The 12,813-nt window shown below is 35.4% G+C and overlaps 1 protein-coding gene across 2 annotated transcripts in view; it reads left to right on the plus strand.

Moving 5' to 3' along the window:
- Positions 1 to 12,295, plus strand: part of LOC137391226 (uncharacterized) — a 33,884-nt gene extending 21,589 nt beyond the window's left edge. For both annotated transcript variants that reach the window (XM_068077633.1, XM_068077634.1), the window contains exons 5-6: positions 1,859 to 1,978; positions 10,788 to 12,295. In XM_068077633.1, coding sequence (XP_067933734.1) covers positions 1,859 to 1,978; positions 10,788 to 11,761 — 1,094 coding nt within the window. In that variant the 3' untranslated portion in view covers positions 11,762 to 12,295. The remainder of the gene's footprint in view (positions 1 to 1,858; positions 1,979 to 10,787) is intronic.
- The last annotated feature ends 518 nt before the right edge of the window (positions 12,296 to 12,813 follow it).

A 12,813-nucleotide genomic window follows, 5' to 3' on the forward strand; every position in this document is an offset into this window, starting at 1 on the left:
TTTCATATAAATTTTTTGTGAAATCATTCGACATTATTCGTCATGTCGAATGATTGGTGACAGCGATTGGTGCTGATGTTAGACGCTTTCCTATGCCGTACAACAAACAATTTAAAATCAAAATTGAAGCGGCACAATACAGACCTCGTCTTCATCCCCAGCAGCATGACCAGTATTCTGCAACCGATGGATGTCATTCTGAACAAGCCATTCAAAGCAGCATTAAAGCAGAAATGGGTCGAATGGATGGTTAATGGTGAGCATACTTTCACCAAAGGCGGCAACATAAGGAAAGTCAAAATGCCTACGATCTGCCAATCGTGGCCATGAGGATAAATATTGTAAGATTGGAATTTTCCCACGACCAAACACGAGCGAAGCGATTGGTTTGGGAGATTTATGATAAATGCACATGTGCACACAACTCCCGAAAAATTATCCGTTAACGGCCGTCACCAAACCCTTGTAACGAAATCTTATCAACAAATTTAACTATTTTTCTGTAAAGTCGTTTAAGTATAATAATGATACAAAACGCATGTAAACCTATTTCAATATGTTACCAAGCCTTTGAAAGGTTGCCGCAAATTCCTAAAACTAACCCATCTGATCGGATTATACATAAATAGACAGATTTATTTGGCCGAAAATCGTTATTAAAACTTGCTAAGCCTCACTTTTATCAAAGTTAAGACTGGAAATTAAAACGCCGAGCGACAGAGAATAGAACGATTAAGTCGTGCGCATTTCACGAAAAAAAATAACGTGCACATTTAACCAGTCTATAGCATTGTCAAATTGCCGAAGGTTTCTGTAATTAACGTAGGAGTACTGAAATCGTTTCATTTTTGCCGATTTCAAAGTAACTGACATTTCAGACACATTTGAGTACTTTGGTATACTAACTGATGTCCAACGCAGTGTAAGTAAGGGAAATGACGATGATATTTTTTCTAACGGTTCTTATGAGATTATTACAATAATTAATTAAAAGTTTGGATGACCACAGAACAATGACTACGTAATACAGATTTTCTAAAAATCTATATAAATATCACAACTTCGTGATATTGTTAGCTATGACGTTTTAAAATGTAAACAAAATTGTGCATTGGTTTTATATTATTACTCTATTAATAATATTGGTTATTCTAATAATATCAGTGCATTTTACTTCTAATATTGGCCAATATTGCATTTCTACTATTGCAGGAGGAGAGATATAAGCATATAATCTTTTCCTTTCATTATTGCCATTTGTTGTATATAATAACACCCACAACCAGTACATTACAGCTACCATTGCAGTTATCCTATTGCACTGCAGTGCCATTTGACTGCTAATATTGCATTTCTCAACCATCAGTACCCTTTATTTGTTCCAATATCACTTTGGTCGTGGGCTGTATGACAGTGGAATTTCTAGTTATAATAAATTTTCGACATTATGATAAATGCATAATTTTTATAATAAAAGTATCCATGGATAAGACGCACCTGGGTTTTTAGGTCAATTTCTAAAAGAAAAAAGTGTGTTTTTCACGCCGGTATTTACGGTAAAATTACAACTTTCCACATTCTTGGCTTAGAAGGAAATGATGTCACTACACAGCTTAGATGCCCTTTAAATGTGTTTGATTTTGTATGAACTTTATCCACATAGCACCCACTCAAATTGCCCAATGTATTTGGATATGAGTAGAACTTGTATACAAGAAAACGCTCGATTCCTATATTGAAATGCATGAACTGTCCTTGTTGCAATAAATTTTCTGCGTAAAAAACATACTCATATATAGTATTTTATAGATTTGACAGTGATGGTGAGTTGTCAGTCCAGGTTGATTTATGTTTGTAGACCAGAGTGTATGCGAGCTGCAGTTCACCAAGACCTATGTAGCGATTGTGCCAACTGATGGCACCCACTTCTGTGAAAACATCCATAGTCTCTTTGAGCTTGGTGCATCACTTTTTACTGGTGAGTCTTTGTAACCCTACCTCTGATTGGTCCTGACCCAGCTGAGAGGTCAGCTCAGTTATATTACCAAGTATTTCGGAGTGCAGCCGGTCTATCTATATGAATCTCAAAGTTTGTGTGTTTCGGTTTGTCCAGCTATAGCTATTATCATTAAGGAATGAAATATCTGTTTCATGCTGGATTTGATGTCGGAGTCTCCCATTCAGTAAGCAAATATCTTACCAACTAAGCTACGCGAGATTGATGGATTCATTGGGCGATATATGTTGCTATTTGGGTGAAAATACACATACCGCTCTGTGCGGTGCGACGTCATTTTATGCCTGCTCTCACGGCTCTTATTAGTAACATTAGCAATAGGTTACTAGCTTACTCAAATTAGCCATTGGCAATGTGTCAGGCTAATGGCAAGTGTCAAGCAACTACATTACCTGTCACTGTTTATAAGCTGATTTTTAACACCTGTGCAACGTCGAGCATTCCGCTAGTCATTGCAAATAGTAGAGTTGTTCCTCTGGCACACTTACAAAGTACAGTGGTACCTCTACTTATGAAAGTAATTTGATGCAGAAGCCGTTTTATAAAGAAAACTGATTTTATCATGTAAATGCCCTAATTTGCTCCAAGTCTCCACAGCCTCCACCCAGATATAACATTTGTATAAATTATAAATACATGTTAAATACAGTCAAACATAGATAACTCGAACTTCAAGGGACCGAGCGAAAGTGTTCGAATTATCAGAGCGTTCAAGTTATCAGAGCACTGTCACAAGTCCATGTATTTACTTATTTATTAGTAGATACATGTACATATACAAACTATAATATAAATCAAAAGCACAAATGGCTTGTTTCAAATTAAATGCTTCTAATGTATTTAGTTTAAAACTTTTTTATCAAAAAGTATAGAGATTTTTCTATCACTTGAGATTGGTTTGTTGTTTGAGGTGATGCTATTGCCAGGACGTTTTTTAGATTGACATTGGCAAAACTTGATCGTTGTTGAAATGCTCAAAAGAAAAGACATCTTTTTCTTTTGAGCGTTTTACCCACGATCAATTTTGCCGATTTTTCTTGAAGTTTATGCAAAGATTACCTCACTTTACCTGGGATTTGTTAAGAGCAACAATCCGAGGCAGTTCAATTAGAAGTTTTACGAGGTTTTACGGTACATTGTATATCACTCACGCTTTTTGAATGGATACTTATTGAACGTACATACACACGCATTCTGTGTTTAGGTCAAACGATGAAGTTTTTTTAGCTAAGACAACGTATACGTTTACTTACAACAATTTTTAAGACGTTTTAAACATTCAACATTCCGACGTTGATTCAACACGGAATCAACGTCGGAAAACTAACTATTCATCGTTTGACGTAAACACAGAATACATGTACGTACGTTCAATAAGTATCCATTCAAAAAGCGTGAGTGATAGAGTGATATACAATGTACCGTAAAACCTCGTGAAACTTCTAATTGAACTGCCTCGGAGTGTTGCTCTTAACGAATACCACTTTCCTTGCTTCCGAAGGACGATCGCTAAGCGGATGTTTGGTATAAATCAAATTTCACCAAACCTTTAGAAAAGCCGTTGACAAAAATATTTTGCCGATGGTGGTAATAACGACGCTTATGAATTACGAAAAGTTGAGGTTTACCTCTATGGCTTGGAATAAAGTGATTTTCTAAAGCGATAACAACCGTTTCGGTAGTCGTTGGGCAAAAACAGTTCGAGTTAACAGTGTTGAGTTTGAGTTATCTATAGCAATTTATGATTACGTGGGAACGGACCAAAGAAACCGTTCGAGTTAACCATGTGTTCAAGCTATCCGTGGGCAAGTTATCCATGTTTGACTGTACATGGTTAAAACCTGTAACAGATACGTGTTAAAATTATGTTACTACATAATAAATAGAAAAATTTTTTATCAAAAAAAAACAACAAAAAATAACAAATAAATACTATGAAGGATATGTTTGTTTGCCGTTGGCATTGGCCATCTAGAGGAGGCTAAGAAAAGACCACAGGAAATAAAGATGGCGGTCAGAAGAGGTGGGCGTTGTCTTGTTTTGCTTAGAATAAATGTTTTTGCAAAGGTATGTTGAAAAATTGCATCAGTCCGAACTGAAAAACCGTCATACAAAAACTTCAATTTCTATAACGCAAAGTTGTCCTGTCCTGTATGTAATATATGATAACTCCAAATTATACAACAAACGAGCGTAATGTCGCACATTCGGGAAACGAACAGGTCCACTGCTGAAATAAACGGGGTAAAATACGGAAGACCTGTGTTTTAGAGGTATCTTTCGTAAGTCGAAGCAAAATTTCTACCATAAGATGTATCGTGACTTGAAAATTTTGCTTGTAGAACTTTTTGTAAGTAAAGTTCTACTGCACTGGAATATAAAATTTTTACTTCTATAAGTTGAGAAAAAATACTAACATTTAACAATGTAGCCAGTTTATCAAAAATAGAGTTATCTCTCTTGCACCTGTGTTCCGTTTCATTATGCATAATTGCAATATATGGTGTAGTTGGATATGGAAGCTGCTATATAGTTTTAAGACAATGCTATACATTTTCTACAATCGTTATATTGTTACAGCCTAGGTTTTTAGATGGTAGTTTGTTACACCAACCGTGTCTATTTCACTTTTTTCATCATATTTTATATGTGACATCGTCACGAATAACACTGATACCCAGTTTGTCGAAGCATGTCTATGGCTATGTGCCTCTTCCTTTTTTTATCTCATCCAATACATCTTTGTAAAAAGCCATGATCTACATGTAATTTAGTTGATGCAAGCATATTTACATATATATATATATATATAAACATAATAAAACGTCGCTAATTATTCCATAATGCATTGTAAGTTATTTTACTAAAATATTAGCTGCTTTTGAAACGGGCAGAAATTATGACAGCTAAACAGATAAATGGATTGAAATTTTTGTTACAGCGTTGTTCTGACAACTCCACAATCATACACTTTCTTATCTACTTTTTGTTGACTTTTTTCACTGGTGCCATTGTTGTATGAAACTCCCCTCCCACCTTCCCCGATGCTAGCCACTCTTAAATTTTTTAATGATTTGCACAGATGATTCACTTAGGCGGTTAATGGGGGCATCAGCATTCATCGCCAAAAATGACCAACTATGAGGCAAAATATCCATCAATTTTTCTGTACATCATATCACCTTTAGTTTGCTTTGTTAGCCATTTTAATTAAGATATTTAATTTATTCTGTTACTTCGCTTGATAAAAGCTGGTAAAAGCTTGTTCATCTCTCTCTCCAAAGGTAACGAATTTGCCACCAGCAGATCTTACCACCAAAACAATTCATGTGATTGACCTTCACCTTTACTTAATAAACGACACGTTTTTTATTTATTCGAGCCATTTTAAAATTTATGTTGGCTTTGCCCTTCCCTCCATGTGTTGCATGATAGAACTGAGGCTGCGAAAGGTTAGGTGCAAAGCCGATACAACTACACTTTTTGCTTTTTTTTACTTGCTTTTAGCCATCTGAAGCCTATTCTTTTGACCAGTATTACAAGGGAAAATTCACATGGATGTCTTGACAAAGTCGTCTTATAAGGGTAAAATTACGCACCACATTTTTAAATGATGGAAGCGACTCGCTGTTCACCCATTCTGGTGTAAGCCAGATAACTGGTGTGTGCCAAAAGTGTTCCAGAACATTTTTCGGTTTCTATTTCCTCTCCTGTATTCCATGTAACAGTGGTAGTTCTTTTATTGTACCCTTCCACCGCTGCTACTCATTTATCTTACCCCACGGGTTTGTGAAAACACCATGCCTTCCGCTTTCTTTATCATAACTAGCAGATAGACAACAGGCTTTTCTATCACCCCTCTTAGGACCCCTCTTATTTTTAGGACCCCTCTTATTTTTAATTTTTATAAATGACTTAGTAAATGCTGCACCTGCTTTGGATTGTATTTTATTCGCAGATGACACCAATATATTTTCAACAGATAATTCTAAACTCCAAGAGGAATTAAATATTATTAATGAATGGTGCCTATCAAACAGACTCATTTTAAACAACAGTAAAACATTTCAAGTAGTCTTCAAAAATCCGTCTAAAAACACTCAAAATTATAATCTAAGCCTTTCTTTAAACAATTCTCAACTACAAATCAAAGATTCGACTCAATTTTTAGGTATCACGTTAGACAACAACTTGACTTTTAAAAAACACATCCAAAGTCTCATCAAAAAACTAAATTACATATTACTAATATTACGTTTCATTCGCCCCTACCTAGACAAATCAACCATGATCAATTTGTACTACAGTTTTTTTTATTCTCTTTTAATTTATGGAATCGAGTTTTGGGGCCACGGCAACAAAACTGATTTAAACAAACTTTTAATCATGCAAAAAAAGGCAATCAGAATAATACTCAATTTTAAACCAAATCAAACAGTTTCCAAAAATTTTAAAATTTTAAAAATAATGCCAATTGAAATTTTATTCCAGTATCGCCTGCTAATGTTTTTAACAAATTCTTTCCCCATGGAAGAGTTGCAAGATTTTATGATAGATCATTGTCAAGATACCCGTTTAAAAAGTAAAAATCAATTAAAGTTGAAAAAGTGTTTGTCTTCTAAGGGACAGAGATCGATATTTTTTAGTGCAATGAAATTATATAATAAATTTTTGAGTGATTGTGCGGGCTCTGCTCCGGGTCAGCTGAAGGCGAAGTTGGTGGAGCGCCTGTGGGCGTCCTGGGACTGTCCTTCCTGACTCTGGTGCTCCGGAGTGTGCGCTTATCGCTGATTCTGTTTCTTTTCCTACTGCTTGCTGGGGCTGCCTTGACTCTAGCCTCTGGCTATCTGGCATGTCCTATTGCTACTCTGTGTATTTTTTTACTCATACTGTCATGTTATTATTACGCAATAAAAATCAAATCAAAATCAAAAAATCACAACTTTGTAACAGACAGTGTCGACCCTTTAACTTCTACCTAATCACAAAATTTTCAACTGTGACACATCCTTACAATTTGACAGACAATTTGACAGACAATTTATACTCTCCAAAATGCGCTTACACCAAATTTTTGTAGATTTTATTAGAAAGTATCGGTATTTTTCTATCATTTGGGATTGTTTTTGATGTTTGAGGTGATCTGATAGCCAGGATGTTTCAAAATTAAAATCGATGAAACTTGATTGCAATTAAAACGCTCAGGTCAATCGGAAGTGCAATTATGATGTCTCTAGTTGCAAAGAGACCAACAGAATAGAGACATGTAACACTGCAACTTGCATGCAATATCCGATATCAACAATAGCAACTGGTGACGTCATTTGGAATAGTTTTCTTCAGAGTGTTTTAACTGCAATCAAGTTTTGTCGATTTTAATCTTGAAACATCCTGGCAGTCAGATCACCTCAAACATAAAAAACAATCGCGAAAATATAAAAATATCGATACTTTCTTATAAAATCTACTGAACTTTTGTGCAAGTTCTTCTTGTTGAGGACTATGAGTATGCGGCATGAGGCAATCAACTATCAGCTAAATCTCTTAGCTTTTTTCAATGTGAACAGCAAACTTATGCCTGGCTTTTTCTCACATATTTGATTTTTTATTGTCTAGTCTGTTAAAGCTAGTTTGCTTTGTAGAATGATGCTTGCTTATAGACTAAAGATAATTTGGGTGAAATTTCTAGCTCAAGACGCCAAAGATATACTATAAAAAATTAATCTCATTTGCAAATGAGATTAATTGCTAAGCATATGGCTAAACTATCATGGCTATATATTGGTATGTACGTACATGTATGTACATGCACAAGTGCCCAAAATTTATGTTTTTATTACTATTCATCTTTTTCTATAAATTTTGACCAACAGCCCAACTTCAGAGTTCAAAATTGTTCTTTTTAATTTTAACCTCTCAGATTGAATGGCTATGGCTTCAGCCATAGCCATTCAATCTGAAATAAAGTCAGCGTTCTTCCATCTTGATAGTGTCTTTTATGAGTCATTCAGTACCGCAAAATCTTTTAATATACGCCGCAGTCAAATTATAATTTGTTATCCTACTTAAAATATATCCATCGTCAGCTTCATTTTTATCAGATTTACATAGACATCAATGTGTTTACATTGACATGAATGATTTACATAGACATCAATGATTTACGTAGACATCAATTGGTTGTCATTCACATTGGTTACTGTTCATATTGGTTTCTGTTCACATTAGTTTCTGTTCACATTGGTTTCTGTTCACATTGGTTTCTGTTCACATTGGTTTCTATTCACATTGGTTACTGTTCACATTGGTTTTTGTTCATATTGGTTTCTGTTCACATTGGTTACTGTTAATATTGGTTTTTGTTCACATTGGTTTCTGTTCAAGTTGGTTTCTGTTCACATTGGTTTCTGTTCAAGTTGGTTTCTATTCACGTTGGTTTCTGTACACCTTGGTTTCTGTACACCTTGGTCTCTGTTCACGTTGGTTTCTGTTCACATTAGTTTCTGTTCACGTTTCTACTCACATTGGTTTCTGTTCACGTTATCTTCTGCTCACATTATTTTCTGTTCACGTTGGTTTCTGTTTACATTGGTTTCTGTTCACATTAGTTTCTGTTCACATCAGTTTCTGTTCACATTAGTTTCTGTTCAAATCAGTTTCTGTTCACATTAGTTTCTGTTCATACTAGTTAGTAAATAAATTGGTCTTTGCTCACATTAGTTTCTGATTACATTTGTAATACTGCAAATGTTTTAAAGTGAGTTTATAGATAAGATATATCACAATTGCAAAAGAATTTATTTTTATTGCAACAAATGCATTGTTGGTGCTCGTACTCAACTCAAACCATTTCTTGATATTCTAAACTAGCGGAATGCTTGGCGTTGCATGCGTATTAAAAATCAGTTTATAAAGTGTGAGGGGTAATACAATTGCCTGCTACTTGCCAGTAGCCTGGCACAATGCCAATGGCTAAATTGTGTAAGCTTACTAATGAGAGCCATGAGAGCAAGCATAAAATTAGGTTGCGCCTAACGGAGAGCGGTAGTGTATTTTTACCCAGATAGCGACATATATCGCCCAATGAACCCATCAATCGCGCATAGCTTGATTGGTATGGTATTTGCCTGGTGAACAGGAGGCTCCAAGATCAAATCATCTGCTATATGAGTTCTTCATTTCTACATTTCAGTAGCTATAGCTGAACAAACAGAACTACACACACACAGACACACAAATTTTAAGATTTCTATATATAAACTAGAGTACTGCGCGGCTTTGCTCGGGTAATAAAAAATTCTTGAAGCAGAAAATTGATTTGTATTAAACATATAACAACATTGGCCATTCTAACTTTCAAACTACATATCATGAGAAAAATGTTTTGTGTAGTTGAAATAAATTAAGAGAAAATAAAAACAACTGTAAAGGTTTTCAAACTTTGTCAAACAACTGCAACTTTCAAACTTCATAACTTGAAAGAAGCATTTCGTTGAAATGAATTAGGAGAAAAAATAAAAATGTAAAAGTGTTTATTGTAAATGTGAAATCATTAGCAAGTAATGGCTAAATATAGTCTGTTTGGCTACGATTACAATGAAAAATTATTTGGCATAGAATTATATGATTTTAGTTCGTTTCAGTATTGGCATGCAAAAATTATCATGCCAACACTGGCATGGGAAAATATCGTAGACTGTAGATGTACATAGAGTGGTATAGAAACCTGTAGTAATTATCTAATGCAGTCACCTCCTGGTAAAAATCATCATCATTAAAAATAGTAACAAAACAATATGTTAACCTTAGTAACTATAAGTACCTACAATAACTTTAGTGCATTTTGTGGTTATGATCTGCAAAGTAAAATAACATTACAATGTACTGCGTGGAGAGTTTTTACCTTCGAGACAGACGTGTAACATAAACGCTGAATCTAACTTGAATGAATTTAGCTTACTAAACACATACTTTCAGGAAGTTTTAGTATGTATTTTAATAAACTTCAAACTTTGAACTAAAATTTTATTATCCGTTTTATCGATTTTTACCATAACAGATAACGTTGAACTCGCCATGGCGAGCAACGTATATCCCTTAATAATATAATATAATCAGTACACAAATCGCCAAATTTTAAGTTCGAGATAGATTATTGTTGATATCTTGGGGTGGAACAAATTAACCCTAACGAAAGAGCATCGTGTTGCATATAATAGGTCCCAAAATATTTCTTAACAGGGGCATCGTAACGCGTGGGCCCAATGCTAAAATAGTAGCAATAGCTGGACAATCACAACGACACACAAATACACGCACACCCAACAATGAGAAATATATATAATATACATGTAAATGAACTGTCTGACTTTAGAATTCAAAACATAGAATGAGAGTAATTATGTACTCATTAGTGCCAAGCTAGTAAAAACATTACAGTATGTGAATAATGACCTCAGTGTACTAGCGCTGATACTGTGTGTGTGCTTTAGTTTACTAACTGTCTATTTGAACACCTACATAGCTCAGCATGACTAGGCGATAGCAAATACTGTACATGTAGTTATATTTGTTCAAACCTTTTCAATTAAACTACTTTTTAGCCTTCCGCGAAAGCGCAAGTGTCTGGCACAGTCCAACAACAGCTATTTTCAGAAAGTCAAATAAACTGACTGTATTGCTTTTATGAATCTCTTACAATGTTTGCAGAAGAATAACAACTATTCAAGTTATTGTTGGTTAACAGCTCATAAATCTTTGTTGTTTTTAGGCTCTATATCAAGAAAAGGCATTAGTGCACGTAGTTTGCTACGCCAATGCAATACTTGTGAAAACTCAATAGAAGTTAAACGTGTGTATGAGATGGATTGGAGCAACTGTATAAACTACACCCTTACAGACAGCATGGTGCTCATGAAGATTAAACAGGAGTGTTCTAGCCACCTATCTCAAGGTCCATTACCACCTTTACCTCTTCCCGAGACTCCAGAAATTCCTTCAAACGAAGTTCCTAGTATCACATCTTGTGGTGAACCACCAGGAAAACTTGAGAAACCATTTTGGTTGCGCGAGGATAGAGTAAAATGGCGTTCTTCATCTATATATGGAACTATACCTGAATTCCAGGATGAAATAATTTACCATGAAAGTCGGAGGCAAGAAATCTGCCAAAGGGAACCAAAGAAGAGATTCAGAAGATTTGTCACAGCCGTGAGCATAAAGCCAGCCATGTTGAAGGCAGTGCTCGCTTCCAACAGCAAGAAGAACCATCGCCTCTATGAAATTCCAACTGTATCCGAACCAGTTGAAGTTCCCACAGAAGACCACCATTTTCCACAGGATAATGTAGAGAGCACATTCGCAGCATTTTTGCGCAAAATTGTTCGTTACACATTCCATCCTGAGCAAGAGGTATGCCCTATAGGTCTCTCCACACACGAACGAGAGTTGTTCTGTTGGAGGCTTGACTTGATAGAGTACGATGTTTTAAAAGGGCCGGGCTGGAAAGAGTTTGCACAGCATATAGTGAGTTTAGACAATGATGACCTGGAGATGATTGACGAATTCAGTTGTAAATACAAGTGTCAGGTGGTCGAAGTCTTGCTGGATCATTGGCATAAACTTCATAAGATGGGCTCTCTGAAATGCTTACGCCCAGCGTGCAAATCGACTATTATCAGCGTTCTGCACACGATGCAAAAAATTGCTTTATTAGAAGAATTGAAGTGGCAAAATGAGGTATAACATAGACCTTCCTACACGTTGTAACTAGTGACATCCTCACAGATATTTTAGGTAAATTTCACTGCTTATCATATTCAGAAAGAAGTGAATGTAAAAAAACATGAATTCGTGTTTATGTTCACTTTACCAGCGTATGACTGGCCTGCATACAGAGCTTGACGCCTGCTCATGATTGAAAATGAATTTGTGCTATACAATATTTTCTAAACTTTGTTGTGTTTGGAAAAACCTTTCTTATATTTTTGCAGAAGTTTGTCTGACTGATATTATAAACCGTTTGTTATTATAATCCCATTTTGCGTATGATTAATTAAAAACCCTACATCGTCGTGTGTTACGTACATTTGTATGTGTAAAGCTAATGTATTGTTTTTTTCTGTAGTCTTACATCTTTGTATTTAAGCAGTGGAGTGTCCCTGTCCTTCAGAGGTTAAGTGGATTTAACCCACTGGCTAGAGAGCTAAAATATTGAGTATACCATGATGATCATCCCTTACCTTGTTATCACCAGTAATACATCACTATAGAACGTGATAGTAACTTACATCTTAAATGGTAAGATGCAGGTTGTGTCACAGATGGCATATGGCCTACAAACAAACCAAATATTGTTTCTACCTGATCTATCATTATGCCAAGTAGTGCTGCACGATAACACGATATAATTCGATATGACGATATATTTCAGTGGACAATTTTATATTTGGCCAGTTTTCAAATCAATATGAATATCGAAGTCGATATTTTATCGAAACATCGGCCGATTTTATTTTGCAAAAATGGAGTTGTCTATTCTCTTTATTGTAACGAGGTGACAACTCCTATTTTTCGACAGATATTAACCAATATCGTTCATATTAAAGCCTAATCCTATATATCGAAAGAAGACAACTCCAATGTTCGATATATTTTGAGACCAAATAATCGAATGTACATGCATATGGCGCCTTACAGTGCCTCGCGTTGCCTGTTCACAACTCGAGTTGTGAACGCGCAACGCGAGGCACTGTAAGGCGCCATACATGCAACGATATCGTGCAGCACTAATGCCA

This window comes from Watersipora subatra, chromosome 3 (assembly GCF_963576615.1).
Source record: "Watersipora subatra chromosome 3, tzWatSuba1.1, whole genome shotgun sequence".
NCBI classification, from domain to species: Eukaryota; Metazoa; Bryozoa; class Gymnolaemata; order Cheilostomatida; family Watersiporidae; genus Watersipora; species Watersipora subatra.